This window comes from Lepidothrix coronata, unplaced genomic scaffold, assembly GCF_001604755.1.
Source record: "Lepidothrix coronata isolate B3197 unplaced genomic scaffold, Lepidothrix_coronata-1.0 Scaffold2, whole genome shotgun sequence".
In the NCBI taxonomy this organism is placed as follows: Eukaryota; Metazoa; Chordata; class Aves; order Passeriformes; family Pipridae; genus Lepidothrix; species Lepidothrix coronata.
Window position 1 is genome coordinate 12,790,318 of NW_016690182.1, and position 16,995 is coordinate 12,807,312.

Genomic DNA, 16,995 nt, shown 5'->3' on the forward strand with positions numbered 1-16,995 from the left:
AAATTAAAAAAAAAAAAAAAAGAAGAAAAAAATAAAGAACCCCCAACCCTTGCCCGACCTCCCCTTCCTTCTGGAGACCCCAACCAGCACAGGCAGGCCTCACTGGCACGGCGGTCCCGGCAGGCAGCACTCCCCACACTGCATGGAACGGGGAGCAGCAGAGCCAAAAAATACACTTTTTCACACCGAATTTGAGATTTGGTCAGTAGCATGTTGGGGCGGCTCCCACGGCCGGCGGGGTGCTCAGGGCCAGGAGCAGGACCCCTGTCCTGCGGGGACGAGATGGGACCGGGCTGGCTACAGGGCCATGGCAGGGAGGCCGGGAGCAGCTGCAGGGCCACTGCGGACCCATGGCCACAGCCAGAGCAGCAGCTCTGCCCTCTCACCGGGAGAGGAGACCCCGGCACCGCAGGAGAGGGGGCAGCGCCGGTGCCACGTTAACACCACGTCAACACCACTGTCACCCGCTGCCAGCCACAGCCCAGGGCCACGTTTCGAGGGCCCAGGGAAGAGGAGCGAGGTGGGAGGCACAGGTCAGGCTCCAGAGGGAGCAGGCTCTCCACACAGCTGCTGAAAGCAGGATGGCATGAGGCCAGGGGCGGAGCAACAGCGACTTCCCGCTGCCAGGCAGGAGCATCATGGAGACACACACAGGACTGGCCAGGCAGGACACCCCCCACCTGCCACCACCCACTGCACACTTGCAGGAGGCACAGGAATGTCCAGCACTCATGGTGTGGGATGGGGAGCTGCCAGGGCACGGAATGGCCTCTCCCCACCGCGGGCCTCTGCAGGGACCCCGCAGGCGTGAGGGTCCTGCCAGCACAGGACAGGGAGTGGGGCAGGGGAGGAGGAGCCCTGCCACAACATGGAGCTCTCCCACCATCCCCCCCAGCCTCTTCTCCCGACTTTGCTGAGGACACACAGGTGAGTGACACCACACAGCCCATCCTCGGGCAGCCAGCACAGCCCTGGGAAGATCCAAGGCTCCCACAGCCAGTCTGGGATGGCTGAGAACTGCAGAGCAAGGCAGATGGGGGACACTGGAACACAAGGACACAACACAGTCAGGGCAGAGGTTCTGCAGAGCAGCCGTGCCAGAGCAAGGGGAGGGCTCAGTGCAGACACCCAGCAGCAAATGCAGCCCCAGCACCAGCCAGGGAGCCAGTGGCACAGGCAGACCCTTCCCTGCAGCTCAGTACACCCTGGCACAACCACTCTGTGGCTGGTGTAGGTCGGGGAGGCTGCCCGCTCCTTCCCTCGAGCCCCCGGGTCGGTGTGAGCCCCAGGGCACGGTGAGGAGGGTCCCCATCACAGCTGCTGCCCCAGCTATGTCACATGAAAAGGAGCACAGGAAGAAAGCTACTTAAAAACCGCTGCCAGCAGAACTCCTCCCCGCTTGTTTGGGTCCTCTGGGCACCACAACGTCTCCTGACAAGCCTTGCCACGCCAACCACAAAACAACGTCACAGATTAGAGGAAGGAGGGAGGAGGGGAGAGAGGATGCTACTGCCATGATTGCTTTCCCCTTCCCATGGGGATTCCTCAGCAGGAGGGAGCAGGGGATTCCTCAGCAGGAGGGAGCAGGCTGGCCCTGACTGCTGAGCTGCTGGACCATGAGTTGCCCCATCAGAGCCGGGGCCAGGTAGAGGGACAGCCCTGGCCCTGAGCCGGGATGGAGCATCCAGGACAGCCTGCAGAGCCAGAGGCCCAGCCCTGGCTGCAGGCAGACCTGCCTCAGCAGTGGCAGTGCCCCGTGGTGACCAGGGCGTGCCACCCACACTCACTGTCCCGTGCCACCGCTGGCCCACACCGTGGTGAGTAATGACTAAAGCAAAATGGCCATGGGGAATCAGGTGCCTGCCATCCAGCCCTCCTCCTCCTCTCCTCCATCACTTCCAGCTTTGATTAGACAAAACAAGAAAGTTCTCCCTTCCAAGCAGACGCTAGTGCTCCGCTCGCCCAGCGTCCGGGGAGGGCACCGGGACCTCCCCAGGCGTTCGCTGCTTCTCCTCCGGCATCTCGGTGTCACTCAGGGATGGCGCAGGGACCTGGGGAGAGAGGACAGAGTGACCTGCAGGGACACACGCCAGGACAGAGCACCTGTCTGAGCATACAGGCCTCTCCTGCCTCCAGCTCCACCAGCAGCAGTCTCGGCTGGGCTTGGGAAAAGGAGAAGCCAGGGGCCCCCCAACAAAAACAACAAAAGCTTCGGGAAGAGCTGGAGCACTGGACTGCTCCAGCAGAAGTGGTCTGGACTGTATCCACCAGAGAAGCAGCAGATCGTGCCCAAGCACGAGCAGGCCCAAACATTTCCCACCATGTTCATGGAATAATTTAGGTGGGAAGTGCACTCTGGAGGTCTCCTGTCCAACTATGTCCTTAAAGCAGGGCTAGTTTCAAACACAGAGCAGGCTGCTCTCCAAAGACAGAGATCCCACACCTGTGAGGACCCTTCCCAGGGAGAGCCCTGCAGCTCCCATGCAGCACCAGAATAAGATGCAGGCAACATCCCACCCTTCCCCAGCCCCTCCCAGCTCCATGGGTGACAGCTCCTGCGTGCTCTCACGGCAGCACTGATCTCCAAAACCTCAGCCAGCTGTGATCTCCTTTGAGAAAACTGCAGGAAACCAAGAGACCCTGGTTTCCAGCATCAGACCAAACCGGCTTTTCACCAGCAGCCTCTCAGCACGGCCCCCCTGTGTTGTTCTGTCCTTCCTACATCACTCTCAGCTTTCCCTCACTGTCCAAGAGCCCCCCCAGCTCCCAAGAGGATTACTCACGGCACTGGGGAGAGGAATGCTGCCATCCTGCTGCTTCATGCTGCTCTCCTCAGCCTGCCTGGGGCCCTGCATGGCCGGGGGCTCCTGCGTGCCGGGCCCCCGCGGGCACGGCCCCTCCTGAGCTGTGCTCTCCTCCTGCTGCAGGATGCCCCGTCTGTCCAGGACACTGCAAGAACAGAGCCATGCCATCAGAGACACATGCCTCCCCAGATCCCATCTCTTTTCCCAGCAGGAGAAGTGCTGGTGGTCAGGGCTGCCCCTCAACAGCTTACCTGGGAGGCAGAGGCCCACAAAGCACCTCACAGCAGTTCTTCACTATGTTGCCGTGGCTGTAGGGATTCTGCACACGGTTCTTCCCAGTCCAGGACCCCTTAATCTGAAACAGTCAGGCACAAGGTCAGGTCTGCTCCAGGGAAACCCTCTCCCAGAGCCCTGCCTTGGCCTGCAGAGTGGGCACAGCTGTGACACGCTGAGAAACGGCAACAGCTCAGAGGAAGAGGAAGAGTCTACTTACGTCTTCGTTGGTTGTCTGATTCAGTGCCACCAGGAAGGTGTGGAACCCAGTTAACCCCACCACCGACCACAGCGTGAAGAAACAGATGAGCACCTCCAGTACAGTGAGAACAGTTAAGGACTGGGAACAGCTGAGGAGCGGGCCCAGCCCACCTATCACAACCCTCAAGCACACCAACTTCTCTTCCTCTCCTAATCATGGTTTTCTGTTTTAGCCTCCTCCCAAAAGCCACAAAACTGCTCCCCATCTTGTCATCGGTGGAAAAATGCCCAGAGATACATGTTAGCGTGGCCTGGGCAGCCCGTCCATAATGCAGCTCCCACTAGCCCCCAGCTTTAGAGAAGAGGCACTGTGGAAGGATATGTCCCTGGGGTTTCCTTCAACGTGTTCAGAAATCCAATCTTCAGAGATTCTGCAATACAAAAAGCAAGAGATATTTTTTACTCTGGAACATCCCATCAAATTCCCTTTCCCACTCCATCACTCTGGTTTCCCACCGCTATCTGTACCCTTACTCCCTCCCTCCTTCCCAGCCCTCCAGCCAGACTCACTCAGTGCTACGTAGACGATGTTGAAGGTGAAGATGTAGATGGTGAGGAGGGAGAGCGAGAGGATGAAGAGGTAGAAGTAGCGGTAGTTCCTCTTCCCCACACAGTTGCCCACCCAGGGACAGTGATGGTCGAAGCGCTCTGGGGAAGCCAAGACGGAGATCAGCACCCTCCAACACAGCCCTGCCCACCTCCGGATCCTTGCTCCTGTGCCCCCACCTCAAAAATCTCTCAGGCTAATAAGGACTCCTAAGTCCAACCCTCTGCTCACTCAGGACTCTGTATCCCAGCCCCCGTCCAGGAAGGAAGCCCAGGTCAGAAAGTCCAAAATCGTTTCATAATGAGTCATTTTGCGCATTAAGAGAGAGCTTGAACTTGGCCTCTTGTGTGTCTTCTCTCCCTGGGGTACAACAGCCACAGCACACGGGTTAGATGAAGGCCTGGGAGTCCCCAAGTTGTTACCCAACCCACTATATACCTACTAGAATAATCAGGAGAGGGTTCATGGAAGTGCATAAACACACAAAGGTCGGGAATCTGAAGAGGAGGAACGGGATTTCTACCTGGAGCAGCAACGCTGAACATAAGCCAATTATATACACAGGAGGACAACAAGCAGGGCACCCCATAGGATAGCACAATCCCCATGCTGATGAAGGAGCTGCTGTCATCCAAGACACAACTCTCCACTAGAACCCTCCAGCAAGGCCAGAGTCCAGTGGAACAGAAAAACAGGCTGCACACACACACACGGAGAAGTTGGACTTGGTTAGGCTAGTTATTGCCAAAGTCCTGGCAAAGAGTAACCACGTGGCTCCAGGTGCTGAGCAAACATCAAGCTCCTTCAGCACAAGACAAGGCAGCCTGTCCCTATGTGGACACACCACCACTCCAGACCCGCCCAGCATGAGGCACAGGTCTCCCTCTTTCTCCAAGGTTCCCCCACAGGAGCTGAGGGCAGGAGCAGGCCCAGCCCTGCACTCACCCACGCAGTTGTCGCAGATGCTGCAGTGCGAGGCGCGGGGCGGGCGGAAGATCTTACACGTGTAGCAGTACTTGAGCTTCACGATCTGGTTGTTGATCTGGAAGTTCTTGATGCGCGGGGGCGGGCGCTGGCCCTGTGGCACGGTCCCGTTGGTGGCCTCTGCCAGAGAGAACAGAGCACAGATCGGACCTGCTGCTACAACACGACAGGCCCAGAACGACAACTCGTTTCCCCGCCTTTCCTACCAGCGGGACCAGAGCCTGTTGGCTCCAGAGCCGGCGGCTGCAGCTCTGCTCATGCGAGCCAGAGCCAACCTGGCAGCTTGGAGGCAGGAAAAGGGATGCCAGAGCTTTCATGGGCATGTTGAGAGGAGGCTAGGGGTTGTCACCCGCATTCATAAAAACTCCTCTCTCCCAGAGGGATCAAGGGGACCACACCAAGCTTCCTGCACCCCTTCCCAAAAGCAAACTTTGTATGTGCATGGCTACAGGAGAGAAAGTAGCAGGTGAAAGGGTTCCCAGAGAGAGACGCAGGTACATCATGCCCCCTTTTTGAGACTTGGCCAAGCACAATGGGCCAGCAGATCGGGGCGCTCCTCACTTTTGGAGGTCCAGCCAGGAAGGAAGGCTCTGCAGGGACTGCAGCCTAAAAATATGCCAGAAATACAGAGGCTTTTCCAGCCCTCCCCAGGTTGGCTGCCCCACACTCACCAATCTCCATCTCGATGAAGGCTGCCTCGTCAGGCAGGGCCCTCGGGATCACCCCGGGGTCGCTGAAGCTCGTCCGCAGCAGCGTGGCCATGGCAAACAGGAAGAGAACTGCTGCAAACACGGGGATGGCCGGGGACAGCTGGACAGCCAGGTACCGGCACCTGCGGACACGGGGCGGGAGGAGATGAGTCAGAGCGAGTCTGGAGTCTGCCGGCACTGGGCTGAGCACGCCTGGCACGGCATCAAAGCCCCGGTGCTCCTGAGCACTGGTAAGATCTAGAGCAGAGAAGCTGTTCAGCACGTCCTTCTGATTCGCCACCACAGGGGAATGCTCCTGGGGCAGCTCCAGTGACCAGGCACCATCACAGCACTGCTGTGTTTTCCACCAGCCAGGCACAGATACTTCCCAGCATCTGTTCTGTTTTCAGACACAGTTTTGGGCAGTACCAGAAATGTGACCAGGGAGCTGGAGAGACCATGCCTGTTAGACCCCTGCTGCCAAGGGATGGGCTGGAGCTCCAGAAGAAGCACCCAAGGCCTGGTCGAGGACCTACCATGCCGGAAGGCATGGAAGCACATGAGGATGGTGGGAATCTCTAGCTGGCCCCTAAAGGGCAGCAGTTTCCAGTACCACAGAAATTACTGGAATTTACTGCATCCTGTGCTTCTCAGGAATGGGTTCCTCTGGAAGTGCAACATTCCCATGCAATGTCTGTCTTCCTCTGGCTTTTCTGAGGTAAGGCACTGAAAAGCTCCAAATAAAGCAGAAAGGCTCCTGCTCCAAGATTTCCCAAGCCCAAGAGGGAACATGGTACAAGGTTTGTTTGCTCTAAAATGCACCAAGACTCGACAAGGAGTTTATTGTTCTGATCCTGCTGATGGAGGAAGTGCAAAGGGAGCATGGGACTCATTTCATCATAGCTGTGCTGCTCCCACATAGCCGCATCCATGTTCCCATGAGCACCACAGCGCAGGCCTGGGCAGAAGTCATGGTTTAGAGACATACTGGGCTGAAAGAAAACACATGTTTATCCTAATTCCTTCAGAAAACCCCACTGATATTGGGTCGAAATTCCTATAGAGCTTGCCTATGGTTTAAGGGAAACCCCCCCCAATCCCACCATTCGTGCCATGTCTCACCTCTCACACGTTGCTTCCCTGGGTGCCTCCTGATGCAGCTGAGCACTGAGGCTTTCAGGCACCTGGCTTTCCTAGACCCACCCTTCACCCTTTTTGGTGAAGGGTGGATCAATCCAGATTCCTTCTGTTCCACAGTTACTCTCCAAGAGAGCATCAGTCTACTGCAGTGAGAGGACGGGGATTATGCTCCCTGGGGGGGCTGCCATCCCAACCAAAGCCATTTCCACCAGCTCCACAGCACTGACTACTTAATTCTGGACAGCATTCCCACCACAGCTTCCCCAAACACAGTGCAGCTTCCAGCTCTGCAGACCCACCACAGGAACGCTCACCGGGCCACTGGCTGTCTCCAGAGACTGTCCCCAGCGTGTGACAAGGACAGAAGGGCTGCACACTGGAGCTACAGCATGCTTTGGCCACAGCTGCAACACCAAGCACCCACAGTGATGCACATGCCTTGTCCCATACACCAACATCCTTAATTTCAGGCACTGCACACTCCTCAGTTCCCCAAAACAACGGCCCTGCGCCGAGCCTTGCCCACAGCCAAAGAGCCAGAGGGCTGAGCTTATCGTCTTCAGGCAGCACAAGATAACTCTGCATTCCCTCTGCAAGGGCAAAGTCCAGGGAGAGCTGCAAGTCAGTCAGAGAGCAAACAGAAACCTTGGAGCCCATTTGGGGTAGAAATATGGGTTTAGGAATACGTAATACGGGTTTAGGTGTGGGTCAGCCTCTTCTCCCAGGTTACAAGTGACAGGACAAGAGCACGCAGCCTCAAGCTGTGCCAGGGGAGATTCAGGTTGTACATCAGAAATTTCTTCCTGGAAAGGGTGGTCAGGGAGGTGGTGGAGTCACTATCCCCAGAATTGTTCAAAAAATGACTGGACATGGCACTCAGTGCTCTGGGCTGGGTGACAAGGTGAGGATTGGTCAAAGGTTGGACTAGATCATCTTGGAGGTCTTTTCAAACCTAAATGATTCAGTGATGCTGTGATTATTCCTTGAAAATCTGGACACTGTCTGCCCCAAAGGGCTGCAGCCTGACCCTTGTTCAGCTGACACGACAGCTTTTGGAACTGCCGTGACAACATGAACATATTGTGGGTTTAAATATGGATCCATGAACTGTGTTAAAGCTGAGCCACAGCCCTCCTGCTTCCACACGGGCTTAGCTTAACTTCCCTTAACTAGGCTGGCTTCTGTGGCCCCTCACAGCTGAGGGCAGAGGTGTGAGAGCCAGAGGAGCTCTCACTACACTGAAACTGCACAAGGCCCAACATGAAGCCCAACATGGAGCCCCCCACGTGCCTCCTGTTCTCCACTGCACTGATGGGGCCTCACTCTTCCAGAGGTGACTTTCAGGGAACATGTCCACAGCAGGGACAGCAACCACACAAAGTCTTGACTTGGTACTCAGGTACTCAATAGCGTTGGGGTGTCTTCGGTCTGTGCTGCATCTCCAGCATGATTTCACTGCTCAGTAACAGACATTTTAAAGATCTGTTGTTTGGGAGAGCTCGGAGCCAACAGAGATGCTCTGTTGGCATGTGAGGATGCTGCTCCCCCACTCCCAGCACCATATTTGTGCTCTGGAGCGTTTTGTCACCAACAAGCAGACAATAACAGCACTATCACAATTCATCGTCACGGAGGGGTGGGCTGGGGGCAGGAAGGCTCAACAAAGAGATCATTGGAATGGGGGGGTGGGGGGAGAAGCAGCTGGGAGGTGCCACTAGTTACAGTGCTTGGCCGGTTATTTTGTGCCCTCTTGAGAAGGTCTGTTGTAACCAGCACATTGAGCAAAGCTCTGAAGGAAGGGGAAAGCCACCATGCCTGGATGACAGGGACTGCAGCCACAGCCACTGGGCACTGCATCTTCTACACAGGCCCCAACCGCGCTCAGCACAAGCTTCATGATATAAGTCACTCACATCTCACCTGCAAATCAACTTTCCTAAACTACGGTACAACCACACTGTGAGTGCCAGCAGAGCTGTATCTTTCCCAAACACCTGACCCTCACCAGGGCACTTCAGCCATCTGCACCTCCCAGCTCTGGGATGGTGTCCAGGAGCCACTGTGCTTGTGGTAAGTGTGGAAGAGGCTGCTCCGAAGCCCGGGTAAGTGCCACAACCACAAATCTGTGTCCAGGCCCTTCTCAGCAGCACCAGGCAGAGCTGGAGCTCTCCATGGAACCTCTCCCCATCTGCCAGCGGCGACACAGAAACCCTCACTACAGACCCACATCAACTGCCAGCACACACCATGTGCTTCTGACCCGGCTGAGGCAGGACACAGATGCATTACGCTGATGTTATTGCTCTTTTCCTGGCTAAAAAATCAAGTTTCCACACAGGCAGATCACCCCAAGATCCACACGGGAATGAGGGTGTCACAGAGGACATGCAGGGAGGCTGAAGTCATCTCCTGAGAAGGAACCCACATATGAGAAAAAGGTCAATTGAAACCCCAGGAGCAGCCACTGCACATACAAACAGGAGCGAAACAAGCTGAACTCTGGACACCAACAAACTCACCTCTATCCAAAGAAACTACAGTGATTAAAAAGCACCGATCAGCTCATGTGTAAGTTTTGACCGCGCCTGTCAGAGATCTGTCTAGAGGTAACACCATCTCAGAGGCTCCTCTGTCAGCCTTGGGTCTCTGGGGTTCGGAAATCAAAACTAAAAAATAAAGTCACATGAGGGGCAGTGTAGGTGTTTTCAACCTATCAGAAGACAAACACATTTTCATCTCTGCAAAGCTAAGAAAGTAGGAAAAACAAAGTGACAAATATACCTGGGCATTGGAGAAGCCTCTGACATTTACAGATATCAAGTTCTGTGCTGAAAAGCTGGAGGCAAAAGAAATCCCATTCCCTTCAGCTGTGTGAGGAACTCACTTCAGGCCATGAGACAGGCTGGCAAACTGCAAAGGGAACTCCCAGCCTGAGAGAGGATGCAGCATCCCATCATCCTCGTTCCCAAAGGGATTTCACAAGTGCTTTACATGGGCTTCTCTCACGCCGGAACACCACGGGCAGAGTTACCAGCTAAGTGCCCAGCCACAGGGCTGACATTACCATTAGGAGTCTGAAATAACGCCCAGAGGATGTGGAACTGAATTTTATGGGACATGTTATGGAGCAGACCTAGTTAAGCACAGGTCTCAGACCCTGCAGGGACCAGCCCTGAGCAGCAGGAGCTGCTCCCTGATGAAGTGGTGGGGAGAGAGGTGCCCTTGGGCAGAGGACCCTGGTGGCTGCAGAGCCCTTCCCGGGAGCCAGAGCCAGCACGGCTCCGTCCCTCTGCCTTATCCAGGAGGGAGGAGCCGGATCTCAGGTACGGCACTGAGCTCTGCCAGCCTCTGGGTCCTGTTCGCTCCCGGATGGAGAGACTTAGGCGATCCCAGACCACAGCGCTGCGGATTGGGGGATCAAAGCACGGAAACTCCCACCCACAGGGCTGAGGAGGCTCAGCCCGCTCGCCTGCGGACACCGCGGAGCAGCCGATGGCACTGGAGATACTCGGAGGAAAAAAACACCACCAGAAGCAGCAGCCCAAAGAGCACGGCCGTCATTCCAGGGCTGCGGAGGACCCTGCCAGAAAGGGACGGCGGTGGCTTTTCCCCTGATGTGGGTGCCGGTCCCCACCAGCGCCGGCTGTAACCGGAGCCAGCACAGCCCGGAGCGCCGGGATCAAGCCCGGCCCGGCGCAGGGCGAGCAGCCAGACAGATCCTGGCTCCAGGCACCCCCGGAGCCGTGTTCAGACAAGGTGTGACTGCGCAAGTGATTCAGCTGAATGGAAAAGGCACCACGGCACGGGCAGCCCTGCAGTGAGCGGGCAGGGAGGGGAAGGGCTCCTCCGCCCACCACTGACTGCCACGCTCCAAATCCAGACCCTAACACCCGGATGGCTCCTCTGTAGCACGAGTTTTAAGAGGGGAAACCAGGAATTTGCATGCAAACGCAAAAGAATCTGCCAAAAGCTGAGACAAATGCACAACACGGTGAAAGCTCAAGGTTGAGACCCTCACCCAAAGCTCCCCAAGGTGCGTGGAAGGTGCACAGGGCAGGCAGGGAGCCCAGCTGCTCATCTCAGCCTGGTCGGTGCAAAAGAGACCCTGGGGAGTCCTTCCAGATGGGAAGGCAATATCTCCTCCCTCTCCGAAACACAAAAATCCCCAAACAAGTTCAAAACAACTCCCTCTTTACCAAACAGAAAACACTGAGATGTTATGCACTGAATCAAATGGGTATTCGGGGTTTTCCCAAACTTTTCCTTGTCTTCCTTAGATGATTTAACTAAAATTCAAAAGTGATCCTGCTCCCAGCAGCACTTCCCCTGCACAGCCCACCCTCTGGCTCTAGGCACGGTCTGGATGTCTCGGTGCAAGCAACCCCTCCATAGGCCTCTGCTTCCCAGAGCATGAAAAGGGGCTTCTCAAGGAATTTCTAGTCACATTCCAGGCTAACCACGGCCTAGGGATGGAACACAGCCTTAGCTCACTCTGCCTGGTGCAGCTGGTGAGGGCAACCACAGCAGAGCGGGATGTGGTTCACTCTCCACAGGACCCACAGGGAGCCAGAGCAATTATCCCTCAAATCAGTGTTTCTGGAGCAGCAAAAAGCATTTCTGGAGCAGCAGTTCTTCCTGCAAGGCAGGAAGGCTCAGCCCCACTTTTCAGATGGAAAAAAAAAACCCAAACAAAAAACCAAGAGTGGTGTCACTTGGTACCTCAGAATTCAGACTGAGCCAGGGATAATTTGGGCAAGGAACTAGGGAGAGCCATGCCAGGTCAGGGGATGTGGAGACAAGTTCCCTAGCCTGGGGAAGATGCTGAGGAGGCCAGCATCTGGGCTGAGGGGTTTATGGCTCTGCAGGGACAGCCAGGGCTTAGCCAGGGAGCAGCTCCTTCCGCTTGCTTTTCCTGGCTTAACAAGCTTTTGTGTTACTCAATCCTGTGTCAGCCCTTCTCCTGCCCCAGAACACAAACATACACAAGGAGACTGAGGAAGGGAAGTTTTGCAGTTCTTTAGCTGATCCAATTTCATCCTCAAACCAGGTGACAGGGGCGTCCTGTACCCTCCCACAGCATCGGCTGGGGCAAACATAAGCTTTTCCCTTTTTGTTTGTTTTTTTGATTGTAGGATTACTTTAATGCCAGCCCAGCTCCCAGGGATTGCTGAAAGGAGGGGACAGGTCCCTCTCCTTCAGCAGGATCCAGGGTTTTGGCTGCAGAGCTGATCTAAGGGGTGGCTGGACCCTCCCCGAATACTGGGGTGGCTCTGGCTGTGGGGGCTCTGCTGTAGTGCAGCACTGGGGGCAGGTCAGACTGTCAAGAGCCTCGGAGCCATCAATCTCATTCCTCATTAATCCTCCAGCAGGGCCACCTCCCTGGTGGGGTTGACAGGGGTGGCTGCATGTCCCCCCAAGGGCAGGGACGCAGGCTGGACCCCGGGGCTGCAGCAGCAGTGCTCTTGCACCCCAGCCATCCCGGGGCCAGGAGCACTCGGGACTGCCAAGCCCCAGACAGAGGAAAGGGTGACCCATGGGGACAGAGGGCCAGTGTCACCCTGCAGGGTCCGAACACAGGGAAGTGTCATCCCATGGGCAGAGCCGGGGGGACGATCTGGTAGGGCCCATCCTCCCCAAAACCTCCAGGCTCAGTCTGCTGATCTGGGCAGGCACAGCCGCACCATGCCAGGCTCCCCTCTGCCAGGCTGCTTCATGCCAGGCTCCCCTCCCTCTCCCGAGGCCCCTGGACCGGTCCCCAGTCCCATCCCAGCCCCGCGGGGGTCCCCGGGGGAACTCACTCGAAGGCAAAGAAGAGGGCGCAGGTGCCGAGGATGAGGAAGAGCGTCAGGTAAAAGATGCCCTTCTGGCGGGCCATCATGATGCGGCCGTCGCAGCAGAAGGTGTTCCTGCCCGGCAGCTTCTCCCATTTCCGAACCACCTTCTTCCTCGCCACCATCACCGACATGGCGGGGCCGTCACTGGGGCGGCGGCGGCCGCCGCGCGTCCGGGCGCTGCTGCTGCTGCTGCTGCTGTTGCTGCTGCTCCTGCTGCTCCGCCGCCCGCGCCCCCGGCATCATCGGGGCCCCGCGGGGCTGCGCTGGCGGCTGCGGGAGAGGGAACCGGGAGAGCGCTCGGTCAGCACCGGGGAGGCGGCGGCGGCAGCCCCGGGCCGGGGGGCAGCGGCCGTCGCCATGGAAACCCCGCGCCCAGGAGGGGCGTCGCCGCGGGAACCCACCGGGGAGGGGGCGCGGGGCGCGGCCCTACGGGGAGACCATAGGCTGGGCGGGGAGGGGGCGGTGGGGCGGCCCCGCGACGGGAGGAGACGGGGCGCGGCCGGGCAGGGCAAGGCAGGGCAGGGCAGCACCCGCCCCGCAGAGGGTAGAGGGCAGAAGGGGAGGGCTCGGGAGGGCGCGGGGGGTCCCGCGCCGCCGCTCACCCGGTGCCGGTGCCGGTCGGGCCGGGCCGGTCGCTCCCTCCGCGCCGGGAGGGGCCGCCACGCCCCGCAACCCAAAGGGGGCGCGGCCGCCGCCGCCATTGGCCCCGCCGCGCCCCCGCGCCCCGCCCCGCTCACCTATTGGACTCACTTGCTGCCACTCCACGGCGGCTCCTCCCGCCCCGCTCGCCCATTGGCCGTCAGCGCTGTCGTTCCGAGGAGGATCCTCCCTCTTCTGAGCGTCCCGCGTGTCCATTGGCCAGATACGCTGTCACTCAGCGGCCCTGGCCCCGCCCCGGTGCGGACAAGGGGAGGCGGGGCGGGGGCGCGGCCCGGCACGTGTCGGGGGCGGGGCCTGGGCCGGGTGCGGCGAGATTGGGATAGGGATAGGGATGGGGATCGGGACCGGGACGGACACGGGGGGTCACTGGCCTGGCCCGGCTCCCGCCAGACACCCGGCGGGGCCTGACCAGCGCAGCTCCGCCGTTCCTGGTTTTCTTTTCCGTTCTTTCGCACCAGGTGCCCACCAAGGACCGGGTTGCCGAGCCCCACTTCTGCCGCGGGGAGCACACGGGGGAGTTCCCCGCCTGCCCCTCCCACATTTTGGGGCCGCACTCCTGTTTGCTGGCTTTGCACACCGGGACCCTGGGGTTTGGTGCGGGGAACACCCCGGTGTCCCACCCCGGTGTCCCACACACGGTGCTCCCCGTGGGCATGTGGCAGCCGGCGGCGGCAGGGCCCCGGAGCCTCAAATCCGACGGGAAAAATAAGGAACTTTTTTCCCCCCGCGGTTGTTGCTATGGAGACGGGAGCAGATGGGGAGCAGCTCGTTATCCCTCTCTCTTCGCCAGCCCCTGCCCTGAGCCCCCCTGCGCGCCCAGCTCGGGATGAAGAGGAGGAGAAGGAGGAGGAGCAGGGATGCTGCGGGCGCAGGTGACCCCGGCGGTGGCTGAGCACTAACACAGACACCCCTCCGTGCCTGAGAACTCGTCCATTTGCTCCAACGACCCCTCACATCCCATAAATCCCCAAAACGCCCTCGGGAGTCGGGGGCGGGCGGGCGGGAGGACCCGTAGGTGCGGGAGCACCGTCCCCGAGGCCGCGGCCCTGGGGCACCTCCTGAGATGAAAACAGCGAATCCCGGAATCCCTGGGGCTGTGAGGGGGGACCCACGGGGGTCACGGATGGAGCGGAGAGCCCTGGAGCCCGCGGCTGGTACCGGCGATCCGGGGGCGTCCCGGGGACATGTCAGAGCTGGCCCGAAGCCTTCGGAGGGTCCGTCCGAGGCCGGGCTGGGGGGTCTGTGTGCTCGAATCCCCCCCGGGACCCTCCGGTCCCCCCGCCCCGCCCGCCGGGCCCGCTGCCATGGTAACCGTGACGTGCCGCGGGCGCGCTTTGCGGCGGGGCGCGCAGGCCCGGCGCGACGCGCGGCGGCGCTTTGCGGCAGTGCCGGCGTGCGGGAGCCATGGCGGAGCAGCAGGACCAGCAGGACCCGCAGGACCCGGTGGCGGCGGCGGCCGAGAGCGGCAGCGAGAGCGAGGACGGGGTGAGCGGGGTCGGGGCGGCCTCCCGCGGCGGCCCCAGCCGCTGCCTGCGGCTCTCCGGGCGTTCTCCCGGCCGTGGCGGGCGCAGCGGAGGGCAGCGTGGCCTGACCGGGACGCCGGGCCCGGTGCTCGGCCAGGCGGGTCCGGGGGGCACCGAGGGGTAATGGGGGGCAGCGGGGAGCGGGCGCTGGGGCCATCCTCGCGGCCGCGCTCCGCTGGGCTGGGCCTGTGAGCACGTGTGCTGCGTGGCAGGAGGATGGAGAGCGACGGCACCGGCGGCTCCTGGAGGCGATCAGCGCCCTGTCCGGACGGAAACGGTGAGTGGGGGGTCCCGGGGCTCCTGCAGCAGCCGCGCTGCGTTTCCTCCCCGCTGCCCGTGAGGCTGCACAGGAAAAAGGGCAGCTGGGGCGGGTCTCGGCCCCTGCCCGCCGGCACCGGCCGCAGACCCTCTGGAGCACCCGCGGGAACACGAGGAGCCCTTGGGGTTATTTTCTGTCCCTCTCCCTCAGGCGGAAGCTGGCGGAGCGCTCCGAGGCGGGCGGGCAGGTGTCCGAGTTCAATGTCACCTGCAAAGGTGAGGTCCGAGCGCTGGGCAGGGCTCGAGGGGAAGGGACAGCGCTGCCCATCCCGAGCCACCGCGGGGGGTGTGCTGGGGCAGCTGCAGCCCCTCACGTGGCGTCTCTGTGTAGGTGCTGGCGAGAAGCTGGTCCTGTCGGAGCTGCTGAAGCCCATCCGCCCCAAATCTGCCCTGAGCAGCGTGAGGAAGGAGCTGGCCAGGGTGAAGCGGAAGGCGGCGGTGGAGCTGCCGCTGAGCAAGGAGGAGGCTAAGAGGGTGAGTGCAGGGAGCAGAGGGGGGCTCTGAGCTGAGACTCCGCTGCCCCCTGCCCCTCCCTGACGCTGGCATCACCTTTCTCCGCCCCTCCTGTCCCCCTCCAGGTGGTGAGGGAGGCTGCCTACGTCACCACCTCGAAGGATGTAGGGAAGTGGCAGCAGGTGGTCCTTCAGAACCGGCGCTCAGAGCAGCTGGTGTTCCCCCTGCGGCAGGACATCCCCACGGTGACGCCTCTGGAGAGGGTGACGTCGGCCTGGAAGGTGGGGGCTGGGGGTCTCACGGCCCTGGGGGTGCTGGGGGCAGCGTCGGGGGTTTGGCCACAGGGCAACTCTAGGAATTTGGCTGGGGCAGCTCCAAGGGTTTGACTGGGGCGGCTCCAGGCTCGACTGAGGCAGCTCAATGTCTCCTGGCTGTGTTGGGAGTAGTGACAGAAGTGATGGAGGTGAGGAAGGCCCAGCCTGTGGCTGAGGCACTGGGCAGGTGCCTGCTGAGCTTGGGAGGGTTGAAAGGGCAGTCTGTGTTCCTCACACATAGCAGGTGTATAAATTCCATCTGGGAGAAGCCAGGAGAGGGTTTGGAGCTTGCTCTGTCGCCTCTTCTTCTTGTAGTGTCTCAGCCCCTGCAGTGTTTCCATCCCTGAGCTGGGCCAGACACCTGGGGGTGTCCCTCAGCCACAAATGCTGAGGCAGAGGGAATTGGTTTGCCAAATTCTGTGCGCTTGGAAACATTCCTTACAAAAGAAGGATATGTTTGGTTTTGAATATCAGTTCCCACGGGGTTGTAACTGGCAGCTGTTGGATGCCCAGGTGAGGGGCAGCCCCTGCTGATCTTCCAACATTTCTGTGGCTCACCTTGATCTGCCCAAAGGTCCCTTTGCGTTTTGGAGGGATGTGACACTGGGTGGCCTGGAACCCCTGCTCCATGCTCCTTGTCCGTGCCTCTGGTCAGCACTGCTCATCTGACAATTAAGAGAGTCCATTTCTCTTAACATGGGAGGAATTGCACCTGCCCTCACCTGCTGACGTGGCTGGGAGGATGCCCAAGGCCCGTGATCCCCATGAGCAGGGCCACCTGTCCCTTGAGGAGGGGACACACTTCTCTGGGCCTTCCCACAGACTCGCTCAGTGGCAGTGAGAAGGGTTGGGGACATCCAGAGAAGCATTGGCCCTTGCAGTTCTCCTCATTCTCCTGCTGTGTCTTCTGTCCCAACAGGCCCGGACTCCACTGGAGCAGGAGATCTTTGGATTGCTCCACAAGACACAGCAGCCCATCACAGACCCGCTGCTGACACCGGAGGAGACAGCCTCGCTGAAGGCCATGAGCTTGGAGGAGGTGAGGGCTTCCTCTTGCCAGGGCCTGACTCTGAGGGCCCTCATGCTGTGCTCCCCATCCCTCATGCTGTGCTCCCCATCCCTCACCCTGTGTTCCCCATCCCTCACCCCGTGTTCCCCATCCCTCACCCCGTGTTCCCCATCCCTCACCCCGTGT

The 16,995-nt window shown here is 59.7% G+C and overlaps 2 protein-coding genes across 2 annotated transcripts in view; one reads left to right on the plus strand and one right to left on the minus strand.

Moving 5' to 3' along the window:
• Window positions 1–52: 52 nt before the first annotated feature.
• ZDHHC9 (zinc finger DHHC-type containing 9) lies at window positions 53–12,720 on the minus strand. The gene is made up of 9 exons (XM_017818980.1): window positions 12,497–12,720; window positions 5,541–5,701; window positions 4,831–4,989; window positions 3,849–3,986; window positions 3,661–3,709; window positions 3,298–3,400; window positions 3,056–3,159; window positions 2,784–2,949; window positions 53–2,051 (listed from the first exon to the last, which is right to left on the minus strand). Exons 1-9 carry the CDS (start codon window positions 12,661–12,663, stop codon window positions 1,947–1,949), a joined length of 1,152 nt encoding a protein of 383 aa, XP_017674469.1. The 5' UTR covers window positions 12,664–12,720; the 3' UTR covers window positions 53–1,946.
• The window catches only part of UTP14A (UTP14A small subunit processome component), a 16,161-nt gene continuing 4,078 nt past the window's right edge, over window positions 4,913–16,995 (plus strand). The window contains exons 1-7 of the mRNA XM_017814295.1: window positions 4,913–4,918; window positions 14,595–14,677; window positions 14,928–14,992; window positions 15,185–15,249; window positions 15,365–15,507; window positions 15,612–15,767; window positions 16,720–16,839. Of these exons, the coding sequence (XP_017669784.1) occupies window positions 14,597–14,677; window positions 14,928–14,992; window positions 15,185–15,249; window positions 15,365–15,507; window positions 15,612–15,767; window positions 16,720–16,839 (630 nt within the window). The 5' untranslated portion in view covers window positions 4,913–4,918; window positions 14,595–14,596. The remainder of the gene's footprint in view (window positions 4,919–14,594; window positions 14,678–14,927; window positions 14,993–15,184; window positions 15,250–15,364; window positions 15,508–15,611; window positions 15,768–16,719; window positions 16,840–16,995) is intronic.

Bases quoted from the DNA above. Each gene is read 5' to 3' on its own strand.
- ZDHHC9 (XM_017818980.1), bottom strand. From the start codon at position 12,663: ATGTCGGTGATGGTGGCGAGGAAGAAGGTGGTTCGGAAATGGGAGAAG. The intron at 5,702-12,496 runs GTGAGTTCCCCC...CCGTGTCCGCAG, and splicing joins GCCCTCTTCTTTGCCTTCGA to GTGCCGGTACCTGGCTGTCC. The intron at 3,160-3,297 runs GTAAGTAGACTC...TGACTGTTTCAG, and splicing joins ATCAGACAACCAACGAAGAC to ATTAAGGGGTCCTGGACTGG.